General features: G+C 44.8%; 1 protein-coding gene across 5 annotated transcripts in view; it reads right to left on the minus strand.

Moving 5' to 3' along the window:
* The window catches only part of EPB41L4B (erythrocyte membrane protein band 4.1 like 4B), a gene marked incomplete at both ends in the record, with an annotated part of 124,772 nt that overhangs the window by 67,511 nt on the left and 35,050 nt on the right, over window positions 1-22,211 (minus strand). For all 5 annotated transcript variants that reach the window (XM_084236142.1, XM_084236140.1, XM_084236141.1 and 2 more), the window contains 10 exons: window positions 192-301; window positions 2,277-2,446; window positions 2,546-2,615; window positions 2,903-2,991; window positions 3,144-3,231; window positions 4,299-4,419; window positions 9,354-9,406; window positions 11,224-11,268; window positions 13,203-13,281; window positions 14,100-14,142. In XM_084236142.1, coding sequence (XP_084092268.1) covers window positions 192-301; window positions 2,277-2,446; window positions 2,546-2,615; window positions 2,903-2,991; window positions 3,144-3,231; window positions 4,299-4,419; window positions 9,354-9,406; window positions 11,224-11,268; window positions 13,203-13,281; window positions 14,100-14,142 — 868 coding nt within the window. The remainder of the gene's footprint in view (window positions 1-191; window positions 302-2,276; window positions 2,447-2,545; window positions 2,616-2,902; window positions 2,992-3,143; window positions 3,232-4,298; window positions 4,420-9,353; window positions 9,407-11,223; window positions 11,269-13,202; window positions 13,282-14,099; window positions 14,143-22,211) is intronic.

A 22,211-nucleotide genomic window follows, 5' to 3' on the forward strand; every position in this document is an offset into this window, starting at 1 on the left:
CTAAAGACAGCAGGATGGCAGAAGCGGTCTGATTCTCATCAAGAGAATCCCACCGGGTTTTTTCAAAAGCTTCAGGCAGACAGAGCAGAAACAGTACAAAGTTCTTCCAAAACTATTTTACCAAGTTTCATGGGCCTCAACCAACCAAACCACAATGTAAAATTCCAAGGCAGAATGAAAAAACACACCACCTTTGAAGGTCGAATGTCTCCGGGATGGATAGCGTTTGCTAGGCTTCCTCTCAAAGGTGCTGGTTCTTCTTAATCTGGAGCCATGTGTAGCCTGATATTCTGTCCGCCCACTGGAAAACAAATATTTTATTGCATGTTACCAATATCAGAGTATCAGTACATTATGTATATCCAGAAGTGAACTTTTATTTCCATGAGCGCCAATGTAAATTTCAATCTATCTTGAACTTGTTTGGTAAAGACACACTAAATTTAGCCTCCCGTTTGGAAATAAAACCACCTTTGTGGAATCCAGGCTGTATTATAGGGGCAGATATTTCCACTTAAGGACAAAACCTGCAATTTAGGTACCAGCCACCTAGCTGCACAAACCCAGCAGGGCTGAGTACTTGGAACATTTGAATAAAAGAACATTGATTCACACATAAAATAACCTTTCATAAAACACACTGCATAGATATTAAATGCTTTTAAAAGACAGTTATCAATGACCACTTAACTAAACCTTGGCTTCCCTTACTATACCAAGGGAAGCATTACTTCTTTCACCAAGGTTTTCTTGGTTTCAACCAACTTGACACCCAGGAGGCATGTTATGTTGGTCTAAGCTATCACTGCTTCATTAATCCCTCTTGATTTATGATTTATCAGCAAAAAGGAGCCACATGCCACCTGCTCTTTGTATATCCAAGGGACAACCTCATCTCCAAACTCCCCACCTCTTTCCCCTTCTCAGAGAGCATGTCTGGGGGACTTACTCCCAGGACAGGAAAGCCTGCCTTAGCATCCACCCCATAGTCTGCCCCAGTCACTTCAACTGGAGCAATGTCAGCAAAGTCTCTGCTAACCTTTGTAGTTCTAACATTTGAATTGATTCTTTCTCCAAAACGACTTGAATCCCACTCCCCATTTTTTTAACCTTTAAAATGTAAAAAAATACATTTAAACAAAATAATTCTTTCAACACAAATGCACAGACATTTCCCTGACAGGAGATAAATTTGAAATGAGCACATCTTTTGGCATTTTACACAAGGTTCAAGGACATGCCATGTGTGGGCTGAGGTTATGAAACTATGTGAAGTTTTTGATCTTGGCAACAGCAACTCTCCAACCTGTAAGTACACTTTAGAAATCAACCTTAGGAGAGCATTTGAAACGCACGTTCTCCGGCGTCATTCATACATGCATATGTGAGCACCCACAGATTCCAATTACAAAGGTTTTAGATGAGGTCATAGGTCCTCATTTTTTAACAAGCAGCCAGGGAGGTCTCATAAACTTTGAGAGACATGGTTTGTGGACTCATAATTAAAAACAGGTCAGAATAAATTCTGGTCTTTTCAGTTTCAAATATTTGCTTAGTCAACCTTGGGTCACAGATGCACATAGTTCTTAACTGTTGTTCTTAACTGTCGTTCTTAACTGTCACCAGAGCTATGGCCATTGGTATGTGCAAACCAACGGGTCGTGGTTAGATATAAGAGCCAGACTGCCTGCCTGGGGATGCTCAGCTCCATCACTTACTGTCTGTGACTGAGGCACATGACCTAACCCCCTGGTCCTACTTTCCTTATCTGCAAAATGGGATAAGAGGAGGACTTATCTTAATACATTTACTGTGAGGATTGGGAGGATTACCGGTTTGTACAGAAGTTCTAGTGGGTGTGGTTGACAGCAGCTGTCTGCATGGTGCCAAATGTCCTTGTCTCTGCACTGCCCACCGCAGTAGCCATCGGCCTTAAATGCACTGCGCACTCGACACGTGGTCAGTGAGACTGAGAAACTACCTTTAAAGTATGTTTGATATTAATTAAGCTAAGAAGGCACCTAGGGCCATTGTCTACTGTATTAGCATAACTCCAGGAAAATGCCAGCTACTAATACATTTCTTATTATTAGTCCCATTTTATCAACGAGGATATGGAGGCCAGAGGACTGACTCAACTATTGGTCAGATCTTAAGAACCATCAAGAGCCAGATGTATAACTCAAGTCTCTGTGCACAAATCTAATGCTCCCTTCACCAAAACGTCTCTCCTGACCTCCTTTGAACACACCGTTGCTTCAAAAAATGATGCTTACCTGAATCTGAAGCGAGACCCCAAGCGGATAAAGTCTGATCTGTTGGATTTGCTATTTCCCGGCGTCCGCAGTCGGAAGAACGAGTGATGCTCAACAGCGCATTTCCAGAGGTGCTTGCAGGTCCGGGCACTGTCTAACCGGAACACAAACGTGTGCTCCTGCTCTCGCCCCTGAAAGAGGAAGCACAGGGCTCGCGTTTAAATGGGTGTCTGCGATCTTGAGGGAGGACTACTCACAGCGAGGAGGGGGGAGACGGGAGCCAGCCCTACCTGATCATCATCCTCCACCACCACGAGTGTCAATTTGCTTTTTTTAAAATCCATTTTGGTAATTTTAGGCCTGGGCAGAGAGAAAATGTTTTAAAAGTATAATCTGCAGCAAAACTCCACACCAAACAGCATTTTCCTTTCTACTTTTTAAGCTTAGATTTGCTAAAGAAACCATCCATTTAAATGTGATTATCCAGAAGTTTGACTGCCATTGTCACACACCCACAAACACAGCAGTAATGGTGTCTTTCCAATGAATCTGGGTGTTGCAAATATCCCTCAATGATCATTCATCACATATAATTCCACCACAAAAATAGGAAAAGACATTTTTAATATTAGACAAAACTAAATTACCAAAAGAATAAGCCTATTTTGTTAGCTCCTTCAAAGATTAATATGCCTGTCGGGGTCAGTCCAAGAGAATATTCACAGCCATCTCTTCCCTACAAATAAACGAAGTGACAGTCGGTAGAGGTTCTAACAGGTGTCACAATGCAAAACAGTTTCCTCACCACGTTACTTTGTTCACACACCGTTCACACATTTTTTTTCAGTCACAGTAAAACCCAAGCGCTTAGACGCACACAGTTCTTACCCTGACAACGTGCATGTCTACCCCATACATTTCCAGCCACTTCGCTTTATTCAGATAGGAGAGTTCCGCCTGGGCAGGGCTCTTTCCCCTTAGAAAAACCAATGGAAATACATGTAAACTGCAACTCGCACACCGCGGACTCCTGAGGGGCGGCCACGCCACGATGGCAGGCGGCCATTAAAGAGTAAGGGACACTGACTTATAGTAACATGAACAGACTCCAAGAATAAACTGCGATGGACTGATCAGAGCAGTGCCTATCACATGAACACTTAAGGAAACAGCCGTTTTTGGTGCGCTGATGAGCATGTGCAAAGGATAAAGGCTGCAAGGCTAAGCCCTGAAGGGTGACAGTGGCTTCTGCAGGGAGGAGAGCACAAAGGTGTGTGTGTGTGCACGTGTGTGTGTAGGGAGTGGGGCAAGATGACTCTACAGTCACACATTTCTAAGCTGTTTCAATGAGACATAAGGGTGCCTAAGGTCTGTCTGCATTTTCACAAAAGTCCTATGTCCTTCCAAACGACTGCAGACCATCAGAAGCCATGCTAAGTCTCTGAGTCCAGGAGGGACTTGGAAGTGTAGGGTGAAGAGGGGCAGGAAGTGAGGAAACTGGCATTGGTCCAGACTGTTAGACTTGTCAACTTCAGAAGAGGGAAACTAGGGGATACAGGACAGGGTTGGATTTAGCTGTAGTGACCACATGCCTGAAGTATCACATTGTATATACCACACATAGTTTCAAATACCAGTGTCTCTAAGAGACAAGTGGGCAGATTTCTAAAGGGTTTGTTCTAGAAGATTCAGGGAATGGGCAGAGATACAGTTGTGTGGGAAGGTGTGAAGGCAGCACGCTGGCTTTCTCTAGGGAGCCAGGACAGCAGGGGTGTCCCCGCAGCAATGGGGCACATCAGGACCAGAGTTGGTAAAGCAGAGAGAGAAACAGGAGTACAGCTGGCTCTTACTGGACATCTTGGGAAAGAGAGATGTCACGTGAGAATTGGGAAATATAGGACTGAAGCAGGAGAGAAGTGAAGAGTTGAAGCAGCAATTTTACAGTCATCAATAGAGCAATTCAACCAGCAGATAAAAGTCTGACAAATGCTTACACAGTACAGAGTAAATACATCAGGATGCTAGAGGGTAGCATCACGGTACCTGCACTCTTTCCATCTCTGGAAGATATCAAATTCCATTGCTTCTGTCTGATTTGGAATGAACCGAAACTCAGACACAAGCTCTGGCGTGTGTTCTGGAAGCTCGCACTCCCCAAGCTCCGCTGAAAGTTTCATAAAAGGAAGGAAAATAGGAGACATTGAATGTTTTTGGTTATTGCTGCAGCCAGGTCCAAAGGCATTTTGCATGATCATAAAGCATAGGTACCCCCTGATGTACAACTCAGGAGGACGGATCTCCCACTAGGTACCCACATGAATACTCGGAACCATTCAAATGCCCTCCCCATCGGGCAATACACTGCCATCTTAGTTATTACTCTGTTTCTCCTGAAGATTTCTCCTACCCAGGGAGGTCCCATTACTTTATCCCCTGTGAAGAGGTACAGCCTGAATTTGCAATAAAAGGCAATTATAAGGAATGAGGACCAGCCCAGAAACATCCATTAACGAGGCTCTCATTAAGGGTAGGTCTGAGCAGCACTTCAGAGTCGGCAATGCTGGAGGGGACCCGTGGAGAATTCAGGACAGGCAGAATTCGGGGGGGTGGGGGGGAAGTTGGGAGGGACACAGGAAAAGCAAGAGGTCCAGGGAGGAAGTGGGGAGGGGTCTACAGGAGCAAGTGCAACAACTCAGACAGGTCTGGGAGGGAGCCAGTGGTGGAAAGGGGAGCTGCCATGTTGGGGGGCCCAGGAAAAGCCCCAGAGGGGCTACCCATCCCAGGGATGGCTAATTCCCCCCCAGAATGGAGAACCTGATGACAGAGATAAGAAAATCTACTCCTGCTGCTCCCCATGCCACCCCTGCAGCTTAGGATGTAGATTCCAGAAGGAAAAGAAATGCTCTAACACAGGCACACCTCAGATACTGTGGGTTTGGTTTCTCAACACTGCAATAAAGCGAGTCACACCAAGTGTTTGTTTTCCCACTGCATGTAAAAGTTCTGTCTACCTTATACTTTAATCTATTAAGTGTGTACCAGCATTATGTCTAAAAGAAAAAAATAAAACAACGCACCTATCTTAATTAAAAATATTTTGTTGCTAAAAAAATGCTAACCAAAATTAGAGCCTTCAGTGAGTTGTAGTCTTTTTTGCTGGTGTAAAAACACAGTAGCCCACAGAGTGCATCTAACAGAGTGCAGGTAGGCCTGCACCTGGCTACATGAAGGGGGCTCCACAGGCTACAGCATCAGCCTCACCTGCTCACAATGCAGAGTCTCAAGCTCCACCAGACCTACCCAAGCAAAACCTGCCTTTTCATAAGATGCCCGGTGATTGGTGCACACTTTATTTTGAGAAGCACTGTGGCTTTGAACTTGAGTGTATCTTGGAATCACCTGAAGGGGCTCATTACAATGCACATGGGATGGATGCCATCCCTAGAGAGTCTGATTCCATATTGAATCAGGTATGATTTTGCATTTCTTTTTTTTTTTTTATAGTTTTTTTTTTTATAGAGGCATGTTTTTATTTATTTATTTATTATATTTGTTTGTTTGTTTTGTTTATACATGCACTGGGTATAGTCAGAAGCGCGGGAGGGTGAGAGAATTCACCAGAGCCAGAGTGGGGAGCAGAGCAGGCAGAAGGACCGAAGTACACTGCTGAGGGGAGCAGCGGGTGGCAGGAGAGGTCTGCGCACCATGTGGGATCCTCCTCCGCTGGCCGGGGAGCAGCCGGGGATCGAACCGGCGCCGCAGAGGCCGCAGGCAGCTTCGCAACCCAGCGCTCAACCGCTGCGCCACCGGGGAGGCCCTGATTTTGCATTTCTAACAAGCTTCCCAATGACAATGGTGTGGTTGAACTGGGGAACATACTGTGAAACCACCACTTAGCAGACAAATCACACTGACTGAGTAGCTGGCACCTGCCTGCCCACCTCCTGTGATAGCGACTCATTACCACCCTGCAGCCCTTCCCATCACCCACACCAGCCTGAATGGGGCAACAGAGTACAGCAGTCCCAGAGTCCACCACTCCAGGGAGGGCCTCCAGGGGACTTGCAGAGGATGTCTTATAACAAAGCTCAGTGGCAGGAGGACCGGAGACAGTGTCTGATGCAGAGTAAGCATCTGCTGAAGGTCTCCTCTGACTGAGCCCCTCACCTGCAACTCTGAAGCAGAGGGCACCCCAGGGTAGTCTGGGTCAGGGTGTGCTGTAGCTTGGTACCTTGGGCAAAGTCACAAATGAAGACTCTGCTCAGGAAATATTTATCCAGAGAAGGTGAGGGTTGGGCTCCTACAACAGGGAGGCCCCCTCTCACCTGGAACTAGGGACCTGACAAGGTTACGGAGTCCAGAATGCAGTGGCATGTCTGGACACCACAACTAACATCACCTGGCACAAGAGGAGGAAGTCAGACAACGGCAAGTTTCCCTGCTGGGTTCACGCCACGCCTCCTCACCATTACATGACTAAAATAGGCGTGAGTGAGGTCTGGTACACCTATTCTGAGGTGTGTGCCTGCCTTCCAAGAACCTCTTAGCAACACTTGACACTTCATTCAGTCTACAGACTCTGCAGCCAGGTGCAGATTCTGTAGCTATAGAAGGTGCTGGGATCCCAACTCTGTCGCAGACTACCTGTGTGACCTTGGGTAAGTCATTTGACTGCTCTGCTTCTCGGCTGCCTTACCCTAGAGGGGAACTGTATAAGGATAAAAGGGCAGATAATAAATAATGTCCCCTCCTCCCTGCTTTTCTTTTTGCCTAATTTTTTAAATCTATCATCAATTTAGATTCCAAACGAGTACAGCCTCCACCCAAGTAGGACCACTGCATTATGATTCTGGAGGCACCATTAACTCCAGGACTATCATAGCAAGCGTGTCCTCAAGGCTTTAGCACAGCAAGAAATACAACCATTCATTTCATTCAAACCCACAGATCTGCTGGCCCTCGTTACAGTCTGAGACAAGTTGGCTCTGTTGTGGCTGAACTGGAAAAGTAGGTTATACATTTACTGACAGGAAGGAGAGTGGGTGTGGGGGACACACATGGGGGACAAAGTCACAAGAACTTCCCCATTTGTGTGTCTAGATCTTTATACTTTTCATTTGTAGCATAATGACTTCATCTTAAATTACACAAATGTGGTTCCAACTCAAATGGGTAATTCCTCCAAGGAGGGCTCCCAGACAGCTGATGATGTTCCTGTCTGTTCTGGCTCTGGGGCACAGTTCATGCTTCTACTAGAGGCTTGGACTTCGAGTGTGGTGATGTCTTCATCCCATAGGGTGCAGGAGGACAGACAGTGACTTATGTGCCTCATGTTCCAATCATTCAGGACAACTTATAAGCTGCATATTTCACCAACAGACTTATGAAGAAACCTCTATGGTGGACTGATGGCCTCGGGTATGACAAAGATGCTTCCATCCGTTAACCACATCCTGACAGCTGCTGGGCTTCCAAACCTGATGGTTAACCTCCTGGTGATTCCTACACTCTAGAGTGGATACTACTGGGCAAGGTGGTGACAGCTCTGCCTGCCAGATGGAGAGTCCATCTCCATGTTCCCCATGCCACTGCACAGTCTTATGGCTCTGGCCATAAGGACTGTCATTGTACCAGAAAATATGCCTGCAAGGCACTTAGCACTGTGTTTGGCACAGGTGGCTCCAGATGACAATACTGTCATCTCTACCACTCACGACCTCAGACATCATGGGTGGACATCTCCCTTCAAGCGGTCCTTAGGGGGCCTCCCCAACTTCATTCAATTCATTCTGTACTTACTGAGCCCCAGCAGAGGACAGAAACTAAAAAGTGACAAAGGAAAGGAAGTGTCAGGTAAGGGAGTGTCCTGCAGTCATTAAATATCATCTCTATGATAAAAATGTCCACTAAAAATATCAAGTAGAAAATAATATTAGAAACTGTGTATGTCCTCTTAGAAATTCTACTCAAAATTCCGACACTGGTGGCTGGCAGGACAGTGGGTTATTTCTTTCCTTCTACTCATCTCATTTTATGTTGCTGTCCGGATATTCTAGAATATGAATTAATTTTATAATTTGGAAAGACTTTACTTTTAAAAACTGGTAAACAGAAAAGTGGGAAATTGAATCTTAAAGTATTAAAAATAATTCGCAATGACAAATGACTACATCATGATTCATAACCCATCGGTATCAATGAGGGTAGTGAACACATCTGCACTGTGTCTGAGGCACCATGACGTTCCGAGGGTGCCCCAAATATCAGTATCCTCTTACTCAGAGCTGTAGATTTTAGTAAGTGTTCCCTGTGCATTTAAACTGAATTCCATCAGTGCCTCAGATGGAAGCCTCAATGCTGATCGTCATGCAGACAAGCCTCTGATCATTCAGTTGCCTCCCCGTCAGTGCTTCAGGCCTGGCTTCTCTGTTGGAGCCTTTTGCACACTGACACAGCTGCTGGAGGTCCCACCAGCATCTCGCAACCAAACCCTCGCAGACCGGCCACTGGCCAATGCCACCCCATCCTGCCACTGCCTTTTTTTTGGAGGGGAGAGGTGGTGTTTAGCCCCCTGCCCTGGTCAGTTGTTTGCTTTCACCTCTCTTTCAGCTACACCAAGTCCTGGGCTTGCTCCAGTTTCTTCTCGGTGTCTGGAGGGGGGCCTTTCTAAAAAAAGGTACATCTGACTGGGCCGGCTGCCTCTTAGGAACCTTCAAAGGAACCAGTGCAGACTGTCTGGGTGCTTTCAATAGAGTCCAAAGTCATGCACCCATCCAGCTTCTAGACCTTCACTCTCAGGCCCTGTGTAACCGCTGCTTCCTCTCTGCACTTTGCTGCCTGTGGCTTGGTTCCCTTGCTCCTTTTCATCTACTCATTCCCCCTCTTCCAAGCCTCCCGCCAGCCTCTGTCCCAGAAGGAGTGGCACTGGACTCTGTGGCCTGCCTTCCCCATGGGGCTGCAAGCTACATGGGGACGAAGACAGTGTTATCTCCATGATACCCCCAAAGCAGAGCACTGTCCCTGGGACACACAGACTCTCATTTGTGGAAATGAAAGCAGTAACATTAAAATGCTAATTACCACTAAAGAATAATGTACCTTGTAGACAGAGAGCAGCTAATTCCACAGCTGTTTCATAGGGGCATTTCAATCTTGAAAGAAAAGAAATTAATTGTAAATATGAACTTTAATACTCATAACTTCACAAAATGTCATACATCATTTTTCAAAAGGTAGTGATATTTAGATAGTGATTTTTGTTCTTGGTGGTTTCTGTTTTTTTGCTGTCCACATTAAAGAACGCAAACAAGTTGACTTACACTACATAGTTCCCAAAGTCAGTTCTCATCATATGGTAAAATCACCCAGGTATAGTTTATATTAACCCTGTGGGCAATTTTACTGAATTTGGCAAGACTGGGGATGTTTGGGAAATAGAGTGAAAGCCTCTTCTTGCTTAATTATTTTTAGACTTATTTTATCTTGAAATAGCACGTGCATCTTTCCAAGCTGTCTTAAATCTTTCTCAAAACCAGGTCATAGTGTTAAAAATAAACAGACAGACACAATATCGCATACTGCCAGGACAGCTGCACACAGTCAAGCATCCTAATAAGTGTAACCGAGACAAAGTCACAGAAGTGTATTACTACAAATCCAGGGATCTCGTTCAAACTTTCATATTACAAACACAGTTAGAAAAATAATAATGACAAACATCGGTACAGCACTTCATAGCTTCACATATACACATATTTCATGTATCTATTTGGTAAACCCCCAGGATAGATGTGGCTGGTGTTCTCCCATCCCCCATTTCAGAGATGAGGGATTGAATGTCAAAGCATCCAGCCCAATATCATCAAACTCGTAGGAGGTGGTGCTGAGACCAGAACACCATTCTGCTTTGAAGGGTGATCAATCAGGCTGAAGTGCAAAAAAAAACTGTAAAGTACTGTACAAATGCACAGTGTTGCCATTACTATTTTTCCAAACTGAAGACAATTATAATTATTAGATTTAAGAGGGCTTTAGTATGAGGAGCACAGTATGGAGAGAGTGATAAAAATAAACACGCACTCACTCATAATATGCACACCAAAGATCTGTATTGCATGGTTGAATAAGGCAAATGTATACACTGTACAATCTACTTGTTCTATGGTGTACGTCCCACTAAGATTTTCTTAGCACATATTCTACTGAGAGTTTGCAAATTCAGAAATCACATTTTAAGTTTCCTTCAGATTATATTCAAAATCAAAGCACGTTCTTGTTGATAATATCTGGTGTTGTTTATTAGACTCAGTATAGTCTTAGTTTTTCATGTCAGAGAAAATATTCAATACACAGGTAGAGAAATGACACAACTGTACAAGTTAATACTGTTGAAATCTCTTATCTTTAAAATAAATACTGCACTCAAAATCAACCACTTCAGTGCCAATGCTTCTCCTGCTCCACAATCATTGTATAGTCTGAGGCCTAGTATTTTAAAAGCATTTTTAAGAGGGGGGAAAGGAAATGAGATGAGATGTCTAAACCTCTTTCTATCAGAATCAGAACATGCCCTCTTTACAATGTTACTTAAATGCAGATGGGGATGAATGAGGCTTTTTGACTACCCAAATTCTTATAAGTGTATACATACTAACAAAGTATCTTGCAAATATGACAAAAGCCATTATGAATGGGGCAATGATGTGATCAGGGAAAGAATTATCCCCAAATACACATCACTTAAGATATTAAATGCTCTTGGAAATGCTTCAAGCCATAGAGTAATCATTTAAAATAAGATGATGATGACAGTGATACAAGTATTAGACTCACTTTACAATGCCTGGTGTACTTTTTTTGAATTTTGAAAAGGGAACAAGGGTTGGAGAGTTAAAAAAACAACAGTGAATTATTTAGAAAGATACTATGATCTATTCTGGGATAGGAGTTAGAACAAAAACATACTTACTTTCCTGAAAGAATGTCATGCCTGAGTTGTAAAACAAACAGGTACCTGACAAACATATACAAAAGTCAACAGAGGATAATCTTTCCCGGCCACTTCCAATCCTCCAAGTCCCATCACAGAGCCCATCCACGCATGCCAACTAGAATTTTGCATTGTAAAAAGGGAGTCCAAATCAAATGAGAATTTTGGTGAAAGTATCTCTTCATGAATCTCCAGGAAGGATTCCAGGGCCTAGCTAGAAAGGTGAGTGTGTGTAGGGAATGTGCAAGATACTCGGAGGATGGAACATGGAACACTGCAAGGTCCAATGACGGGTCCCTTCATCCCCCTCCCCCCCAAAGAGCCAATCAGGGCACACAGAGCTCAGCACACAGGCATGCAACATGTCCAATCAAACTGGCAGGGTGGAGACCTGGAACCTGGCCCTTAGCCAGTCCCACCAGCAGATTCCAGAAAGGTTGCAGTTGATTTTATCAAAATGTTTACAGCTGATCTTAGTTAGCAACTGCTTGAGGCTTCTTTTTTTTTTTTTTTTTGAAGCAGTTTCACTGCAGACTCTGCCTTTTAAAAAACAAAATGCACCCACATACACACACGCAAGAAACAAAAATTCTGGAATTGGACTGTATCTCGTTATAGGGTAATAAAAATAGAGGGTGGGGAGGCAGCAAATAACATAAGCAGGAGGGGGGCGGTCGTGTAAGTAAAAAAAAAAAAAATTAAGTGTTCTGGCTTAATTTTTTTACTAGGTCTTTTACTAGGAGGTTATGGGGCACCAGAATCACTTGGAGTGCTCTTTACAAACCAAAGCTGCCCACGCTCCACTCCATGGCTACAGAATCAGAATCTGACGTGCAAGAGTGGGCCCAGGAATCTGATTTGTTCAAAAGTTTCCCAGGTGTTTTTGACTCACACAACTGTTAAGAGTCACTGGTTCTGAAGGCAGCTAGAAGCAGCATGTTTCATAAAGGACTCTGAAGAGGAACAGTGGTATAATTTGCTTGAACTTTGAAAACAATGCAGACAATCACTATGTGAAATGGATATAGGAGAATGTGGGTGCCTCAGAAATCAAATAGGGGGGAGAGCTAAAGGTTCTAGTACATGCCAGAAAGTTGCTGCTCCCTGACAGGTGCTAAACCACCACTGAATCCTACTTAGGAAATCAGGATACCATCTTGTGTACTCAACAATTTCCAATTCTTCCAGGAAAACCTAACTACAGAAGCCCAGCAAGAGGGGGGAAATGGTGATAAGCAGTCAGTCTTTAAGTGTTATTGGTGGTCATCTCCAAGCTAGTGGGCACTACCAAGGACCTACATGTCTCCAACCTCTACTGTCCATCACAGGTGACAGGGGGCATCTAGGGCATCAAAAACAGCAGCAGGCCAGGTGGAGAATCTCATTGATAGAAAATATGGCTGGAGGAAAACTCCAAGCTTAAAAGTTATTTAAGTCTCTTGTGCATCTACATTGTTTCTGAAGTCTCAGAGACAGACCTGGGCAGGCACACCATAAAAGAAACACAGTGGGGTTGAAAGGTAGCATGAAGGGATTCTAACAACTTTGATATTATAACAATCATGGGAACATTCTGCTGTCCCTTAAAATGTTTTTAAAAAAGATGGCAATTTCAAACTGAGGCACGCTCACCTAATACCTGCCTTCGCTCTTTGCAACAGGGCAAAACAAAGCGCCCCAAACACACAGCAGCTGATCAACTTATCTAAGGTCCACCAAGATAAAACCATGACAAGGAAATGAATCTTCTCAATTCTAGTCACTAAGACAAGGTCAAATTAAACAAAGTGTGGCTTTCCAACAGAACATAGAGATTAAGAATGAGCAAAGTGCTAATAACTCTCGCTACGAAATATAAAGACAACAGAGAGGAGAGGCAGATCCATAACTGAGAAGACCCGTACATTATGAGCCACACAAGTGCCACTAGGGGGATCTTGTTCTGCATTTTGTCCTACCTTGTAAACTCTTCACGCAGGTTGTTCGGTTCTGAGGAATAATATTTAACTCGAAAGTGCAAAGCATAAGCAGGTCCAGCTAAATATTTGGAGTTGGAAGGTTGAAGAGGTTTTTCCCCAGTTTTGAAGATCACGGAATGGATAAAAGGAAAAACATGTTAAATCTATGAACTCAGTCCCCACTACAATGGGGGCACTGAGCTAGTAAATTCCTTTCAGTTCTAGTGTGGAAAACTGAAAAGCAGACTTCGCGTTGACAGAGATGATATGGCTAGTAACCTCATTCTGGGAGAAAACACTGATGATCCAGATGAATTACTAAGAGCTGATATTTTGCTTTCACCTGATTGCAGACTCCAGACTGATATGTTTTACAAAATACTATATGGGCTTGAGGAAAGGGACACATAAACAGCAGTGTTCTGTAATCTAAAATCACCTTAAAATTTTTCCAGAGAATAAAACATTTTTTAAAATGATCCTTGCACAAACCACTTGAAGGGAATGTGGCTACCACTTGCAAAATATGAGCACAGGACCAGGCTGTCAGAGATCCCTCCTGCTCCCCCATTCTCCAACTCTGTAACTCTTTGGAAAGTGAATATAACAGGTGTAAAGTCAAGTTTCTGAATAGCATATTAATCAGTTCTCACTGGCAGGGGTGCCCCCATTTTCCACTGAGAGCGTAGTCTATTTTTTAATATCTACTAAAAACTCTTATTCAAATTTTAAACTCTAACATTTGGCCAATCTTAACAAATTAAAAAATCATCCACTTAAAATGGAATCTATTTTTAAATACTCCCAAGTACAAAGAAATCCTAACACTTGAAAACATTGGCAAAAGAGTTTACTCTCTGATAAAAGAATTGAGGAGGGGAGATTTGGCTTACTTACTTTTCATCTGTTTTTTTATGGGTTTGGAATGATCCAGCCAGTGCTGAAAGAAAGAAAATGTTTCTTGAGAAATAGTTCATCAGCAAGATTATACATTTCCCCATAGTGATCCTCCAACACAAGTCTTAGTAACTCTACCCATAAAATCCAGCATCGGACCAGATCACGAGCTCTTAGGTTGGGGATTTGCTCACCGCTTAGGATGGCATGAGAAAATCTGTACTTCTAAAAAGAAGTGCATTTTTTCTGGGGAGAGGGCCCACAGTTTCCATTAGCTTTTGAGAGTGGTGCCTGAAAGAACTTGAAACCTTTTAACTACTTGATCTGTGAACTCCCTTGTAGTCAGTGCAGCCACCAACTGCCTTTTGCTTCTGACCTTCTCAGGTTACCATCAATCTTCTCCAATTATTTCAGGTCTCCCTTAACCTAGTGATGACTGCAAACCCCACCACCAAGAACCTCTAATCACACATGGATCTTGCGGTGCTGTCTCCCTAAACTCTAACATACAACTAAAATTTGTAAACCCTTTATTCTTTTGCCAGGAAAATGGCCCACACTGAGGATGGAAAAACAGGCAGGCATTTGCCTAAGAAACTTTTGCTTTGGTTAAAGCAGGCATTTAACTTCCTCCAGAATTTTTTCACCAGAAGAGCCATTTCAGTCTTATCCATCCAAGGAAATTACAAAACCTTTTCCCTCACAGGAAAGTATCTCTATTATGTATTACAGTCCCGGGGAGCAGCTTAACTTCCATGGAAAACCACATTTAGGGAAACAACACTGTGAGCCCCTCCATGCAAAATTAAGGCCCAGGAAGGCAGGGACCATGTAATTAATCACCAACTTGTTTCCCAAGTCCAGGACAGAGCATGGCATCCAGCAGGTCCTTATTATATTCTTGGGAAATAAATGTTAAAGATTTTTTTTAATGAGGCAAACAGAGACTTTTCCTGTCACTTTACATGAGTGCAATACACACTGAACTTCACTGTCACAATAACAGTTGGAATGACACAGCCAGAGTGGGCTTCTGACTAGCTATTCAGAATCAGAGGCCATTCTGTTGACTGTCAATATACTCTCAGAAGCAATCTAAACTCTGCACATTCTGATAATGAGAAAGGGCGGGACTAAATTAGTACCACCGTGTACTCTACACCTCACCAAAGAGCCCATTGTCACAGTGTAGGAGGAGCGGGATAAGGCAACACAAAAGCAAATAACGGATGAATTATAACACAATAAGCTATGAGCAGTGCAATGGGGGAACGTGGGCTTTTATCATCTGGCTCCCAGCTAAGCAACCATGTAATAAAAGCGGCAGATCCCTGAAGCAGGATGTGGATTTCAAAGGCACATGCACAGGATGCTTTATCTCATTGTTAATAGCTTTATATTGGAAATGACCTAAATGTCCATCAACAAAGACAGAAGGAAAAAAATGGCTCATCCATATAATGAAATACTATTCAGTCTTTAAAACAGATCTAGGCCTTTATTTATTGATGTTGCAAGAGATCTGCCACACAATGTTAGATTAAAAAAAACAAGCAGGTAAGATCTTATTTATATGAAATTATTTTCTATTAAGATGTGCCCAGAAAGACTTACTGAAGTTATTTCTGGGTGTGGACCTATGAATGCCATTTACTTTCTAAAAAACTTCTCTGCTAATATTTTATTTTTAATGAGAATATTATTTTCAAGGGCGTGGGCAGGGAGGGTTGTCATTTCTATTACATAATTCATTCATTATTGCCTATCAGGCAGTTTTTAATGATCAGCTTGCCTCATTAGAATTAGATATCCCCGCAGCTCTTAACCAAGTTAAACCCCCTGCCCACTCCCCCTATCACCTTTGCCCCCAGGAGGACAGATGCAGACAGATAAAAGCATAGTATTTACCTTCCTGCCAAAGCTAAGCATCATGCCAATTGCTGTGACTAAACCTGTCTTTGCTCACTTTCAAATGAATTCACCATTACCAGAAAGTTCTCCCGCAACCAGCCTTTTCTAATCTCTTTAGCCCCAGAGGCTCAGAGCTTAAAGAAGCTTGTCCCATTTCTTTCCTTTCCCAAGTCTCCTTATATTTGCACTAGGACAAATTTAAGTCCACCTTCCCACTGTCAAACTCTAATCCTGATCCAGGTCCAGCTGGTGCTGTGTGCAGCTGTGGTTTCTGACCCTGACTGTGCACTGCAATCACGATTACTCAAGACCCATGAAACAGCATCTCGGCACGTGAGTGTTGCTTAAAGCCTACATCCATTAAATATTTACTGCTGAAGCTTTCCACATCCTCTCCTACCCAAGAACCTGTCCTAATGATCTTAGGGAGCTTGAAACATTCATGACCCCTTGTAAAAACTGCTGTTGGACCTCTATAAAATCTCAAGCAATTTCAGGCTTTACTGGCCAAATGTCTATGGCTGGAGTTAACTCACAGTCAGAGCACAGCTAGACACTCCCACAGCAGACTGATTTTCCCTGTGGAGACACTGGTAGAAGTCACCCCCTCCCCCTGTCCCATTCCTGCAGGTTGGTCTCTGTCCTGCCCTGCCCAAAGCAGGACCTGCCAGGGTAAAGGCCTGTGAAACATCTGGCCCTGGCTAAGCCGAGAAAGGACTCAGAAATGGCTCATTTTAAAGCTCCTTGACAACATGGGGCTCAGATCAGGTTTGCCTGCCTGCATCTGAGGCGATAAGAAACCCAATCACAATATTAAAACAAGAGATGATAAAACCTATCATTTATCCACTAGTTGAAAATGACCTGACTTTCTTCTTAGCTGCAGGAGCTGACCGGACTCTGACGACTGGTATTTTCTCCTGTAAGACCACCTTGGAACTTGGAGGCCCCAGCCCTAAGGCCTAACGTAGAATTTAGTGAATCATATCCTGCACCCTGCTTAAAGGATTCAGCAGCTGCTGGACCCGGCTCCACTGTTCATCAGCATCCTGGCTAAATATAGCCACGTCTCCAGTTGCTCTAGCTCTTGCTCTCAACAGACAATTAAACCGGTCGCTGAATGCAGACAGGTGTGTTTCTGAGTTCAGAGGGCAAGACACTTAATTCGAATACTCTAATGGGCATTAGAAAAGTGGTTTCTGATCTGAATTTCTTGTCCAAGTTCATCTGGAAAACCCTTCCCATAAATCAAGATATGAGATGACTTGGCAAGGCCCATCTTTTCTAATTATACATTAGTTTTGGACCTATGACACACGTAAGCTGGTTGTAGAATTTAATTGTCTAATATCTACTCGGAAACATTTGAACCACAACAGCAAAGAGAAGCACAGGGGCTGAAGAGGGTCTAAAGACTCTTTGCCTGAACAACCCCTGGGCCCTCACTACCAAGTCTGAGTGGTGGAGCTTAACTGGCTTCCCCCATGCCTGTACATTTTCTTGGCTTATGAATAAGTGTCTATTTCATTTAAGTTAGAGCTGGAAGAAATCTAAAGGTTAATTGTGCCCAAAAAATGAAAAGAAAAGGTGGGGAATGAACACTTTGGAAGCTTAATATGTGTGCCACTGTGTTTATAATAAGAAATATGTATTTGATTTTTGTCCCTTTCCTGGCACAGAGCCCCTAAAACCCTAAATTTCCTAAGTCATGAGGGCAATACATGTTCCCTGGAATTCATAACAAACTCCTTTCAACCACACCCAATTTTAGGTTAATGAGGTGACTTTTGGAAAGCACTTAAGGATGGGGATTGGTGGCCAGCAGGGAAGCCCAACAAGTGATTAGAAAGTTAGAGCCCAACAAGTGATTAGAAAGTGGGGGAGGGGAGGGGAGGCATGGAGGTGGAACCAATCACCAATGCCGATGATTTAATCAGTTGCATCTATGTGAGGAAAGCACCATAAAAATTCAAAAGTACACGGTTCAGAGAGCTTCTAGCCTGGAGAACATGTGAAGACATGGGGAGAAGAACTCAGGGAGAACCCAGAAGCTCTGTACCCCTCCAGCCCCACCACACATTTTGCCTGCGCCTCTCTTCTATCTGGCTGTTCCTGAGTTATATCCTTTTATAAGAAACTGGTGATCTAGTAAGTTAAATCTTCCTAGCACGTTAACCAAAGCCCATCTATAGTCCATGGGTCTGAATCACAGGCGTAACCTGGACTTGTGATGGGCACCTGAACCAAGGGGCAGGCAGTCCTACAGGACTGAGCCCTTAACCCATGGTATTAGGCGCTAACTCTAGGTAGCTAGTGTCTAAATTAATTGCTTGGGGGTACTGGGAAAAACACACAGTGGACTGTGTTGCAACTCTCCCTTTTTTGGGCCTCCAAACAGATGAGGTGGCTGTGAGAGGGCCCGCGAGGTGCCCAGGACTATGGCACTAGTAAGAGGCAGAGGTGAGATTCACTCAGGCTGGAATGTGTCTCCTGCTCTAGGTCTCCAGGCCCCATGTTGTCTTATGTAACTTCTTCACCCACAGGAGGGGTCTTTCCGCCTCCTCATTCAAAATGAAGCCCTGGAAACTCATTTATACCAGCTCCTTGAGGTTCTCTTGGGGTTCCTTATAGTAATGGCACAGACCCCTTAATCAGCTTCTCAAACAGCACCAATATTTGCACACTGGCAGGAAAACACTTGCTCTCTCACTGACAACATTCAGAATCAGCCTGCAGGGCATCCTGCAGCATTTCTTGAGGCTTTTTACAGATCTTTGTGCTAAAATGGAAGGAGGCAGAAAGTCAGAGTCCACACATCCCAAGTCCAGCCGCTCCCCTGGAGTGTGGTCACGAGAAGGCTCCCCCTTCTGCACTTGGCTTCCTTATCTGTGTCTGAGCTATCTGCAGCCACTGTCTGAAGAACTGACTTGAGTCCACAGAAACTGGAATGAACCATTCAAAGGGAGAGAAGGCGGTTCTTAAAAATGTCCTCTTACAATCACATAACTTGCTCCCAGCTCTCTACTCCCCCTCCAGGTATCTGCAAAGGGTGAGGACACACTGCAGCGTCTACACAGGTGGCAAGTGGGATAATATTTCCACCAATCATCAGAGTGAAGCCAATGGAGCTGCAATAGCATCTGCAGTGTTGTCCCCCAGGTCCTTCCAGCAGCCACCAGAGCTGTGTCAACCACTCTTTACCCTGGGTTTCTTATCCCCCATGTACCTGATGCTATCCTGCAAAAACACCTCATGAGCCTTGAGACAAAAACCAAAACTGCCTTTTCTTGTATTCCGTGTTGCAAAATGTACCACTATAAGATGTTGGCTTTTCAGTTGGGAGCAACTTAGGAATGGGTTTATGATGGCCACACCCACCCTCCAGAACAGCTGTGACAAAGACAGGAGGAAGTCACCTCTGAGGTGGGGCTGTGTGTTATTGCCCCTGCCCCAAATCCTTGTCACTCCTATTCCTGGCAAATCCCTCTCACTCTCTGTGGTCCACACCCACGTTCCGCTTGGGTAACTCGCTCATCTCAACCATGACACTCAGGGAGCCTGTCCTCATAGAGGCACACAGAGTGTAGAAGTGAACACACTTTACCAAGGGATGGCTCATCTGTCTCCCCCACCAGCACATGGCAGGGAGGGGCGGTGCCCAGCTCACCCTGCACCACAGTGCTTGGCATCAAGTAAGCTCCAAGTCAAAGTTTGATGAATGGTTGTTGATGGAAAGGGGTGTGTGTGTGTGTGTGTGTGTGTGTGTGTGTGTGTCAGACAAAGAGACACTACTGTGGAAAATGCTGGGCTTGGAAATGAGACCAGGTTCTGAATCCCAGCTTTGTCCCTCACCCTACCCTTCAAGACTCCCAATGTTTCCATAGCCTCAACTTCATTATCTGTACAATGGATCTGCTCAATGACCAGCTTTGCAGATCAGTGATGAATGTAAAAGGAAATCTACATTAAGCCTTTAATCTCAGTGCTTGGCCCAGAGCTTACCAGAGCTGAACAGCAGCTATCATGACCAGCAGTGAGAAAGTTGGGTTGGCTAGGCCAGAGACCCAGCTTTCAGAAGGCAGCACTGACATGTAAAAATAGAGCTTTGAGCTGTGTAACAGTGAGATCTAGCAGAGTGGATTCCTGGGTGGACTTCCTGCTTTGATATGGCAAAGGGAAACAGGAGGCCCCAGCCCCAAGTGCTAAAAATAGGCGATGCCAATAGACTTTGACCTTGCTGCAGGGCTAGGCAGGGCACTATGGAAACCAGGCCTGGCTCCTCACAGGGAACTGGGGTGTGAGAGCTGGGGCAGCTGTGCCAACAGCTCTGCCACTGCCAGCCCTCAGATCTGCTAGCCGGGGGAGTGTCAATTTTTGCAGGTGCCTCAATTATGGGGTAGTAAGCCAATGGCCAAGCACCCCCCCCACTTCCTGGCCCCAATTCTCCCTAGAAACACACCTCTCACAGCACCCAATAACCTGCCACCAACTCCTTCCAGTCCCTTGGAAAAATCAATGCTACCTTAGAAGCTGGCTCAGCAAACCTCCCAAAGGGCTCTTGCCTAAACTGCTACGGTTGCTCCTGCAGACAAGGTGGCCTTGCAGGCTTCAGTTAACCTTCTCAGTACACTTCCAGTAGAAGCTGGAAAGACTTCTGGTTCCCCTTAGCGTCTCCAGCTAGGAAGTGGAGGCCCACAGCAATATGCGGATTATAAAAACTTTTGTCCTCCGTAACCTCCTAAGTCCCACCATTTCTCTGTGAATTATGCAGATAGGAAAGAGGAGACCCAAGAGTCCAGTGCACTAAAATGAGCATTAAACCTCAACCCATAAAACCTGGTTGGAGTTGAGCTGTGCTACTGATTGACTTGCCAGGGTCAAAAGGCTTTGGTTTCACCATCTAGGAGATGGAAAAATTGAACAAATGGCTCTGAAGGTTCCTTCTGGGACTAGAGACCAAGTTCTAGGCTGTGTGCCTTGTCATCAAGAAGTCACCCAGTCAAGAAGAGGAAGTCCTAAGCTGAGGATCTAATACACAAGGTTTGTTCATATACACAAATAAGGAAATAGAGGAAAATGAACAAACTACCACACAAAGCAAAGTAAGCTCAGAGAAACATTTACTTAGAGGAAAATGTGTCAGTGGCTTAGAACATGCTGTGTAAAGGACTGTCACCTGAGAGGGTGGCCAGAAATTAAACCAGGTGAGAAAAGGTGCTCCAGAAGGGGACCCGGTGCCAACAGAGACAGCTTAGAAAAGCGCAGCTGCCACCAGAACCCAGCCCAGCTAGAAATGAAGACTGGTGAGCAAGAAGGGTCTCTGGATCCCCGGTCAGACCAGGAGGCCCTGCACCTGCTCATGTCTGCAGAGCTGGATGCTGGGCAGGCTTCAGGACCTGTGGAGTGTGAGAGCCTGCAGGTGTCTGTTCCTGGGAAGGGCGCCTAGATCCTGCTGTCAGCGTCCTCCAGCCTGCCCAGAGCCAGGGCCCTGCAGGCAGGAAAGCCTGGAGGAGGAGGGAGCAGAGGTTCACAGCAAAGTCTGTTGTAATGGAGACACAGGCGTGGCTTTCTGGGAACCCTAGTGGCTGGGGGAGGGGGAGCAGTGTTACCTGGGGATGACATGTCATTCAGGCAACAGGCTCAGCTCTAAGGGCAGAAGTGATGGATATCTTCTCTCACTAGGGAGGAGGCACCGGATGGGCACAGCTGCCTCTCTTTTAGACTCAGAATCACCAAACATTATACTGAGAGAATAACTGCAAGACCCCATTTTATGATGAGGAAACTGAAGCCAGAGGGGGAAGGGTGGCGTAACTAATGCGCACCTAATAAGTCAGGGGTCCAGGCGGGAACAAGGTCCAGGTCCAATTCCCAGTCCAGGGCCTGAGATATTCTGAAATCAAAAGCATCACCTGCAGGAAGACACATCAGAGAAGGCAGAGAGAGAAGTATTTCAGGGACAAGAAGGGCTGAAGAGGGCTGCAGAGGGTCAGACACTGGGAACAGAAACTCTAAACTTGGCATTCAGGAAGCAACGGGAAGGAATCTGAGATGCAGGTGCAGGGAATGAGGCGGGAGACTCAGGCGTACTCCCTTAAGACAGAATAGTGAAAGGCGTCCAGACCCGAGCATGAGACGGCCCGCTCTTCTCAGCTAGAGGGCAGGCCAATGTCGGAAGAATCTCCAAATAACTCGACTATG

The sequence above is a fragment of the Talpa europaea genome (genome assembly GCF_964194135.1).
Source record: "Talpa europaea genome assembly, chromosome: 7".
Taxonomy (NCBI): domain Eukaryota; kingdom Metazoa; phylum Chordata; class Mammalia; order Eulipotyphla; family Talpidae; genus Talpa; species Talpa europaea.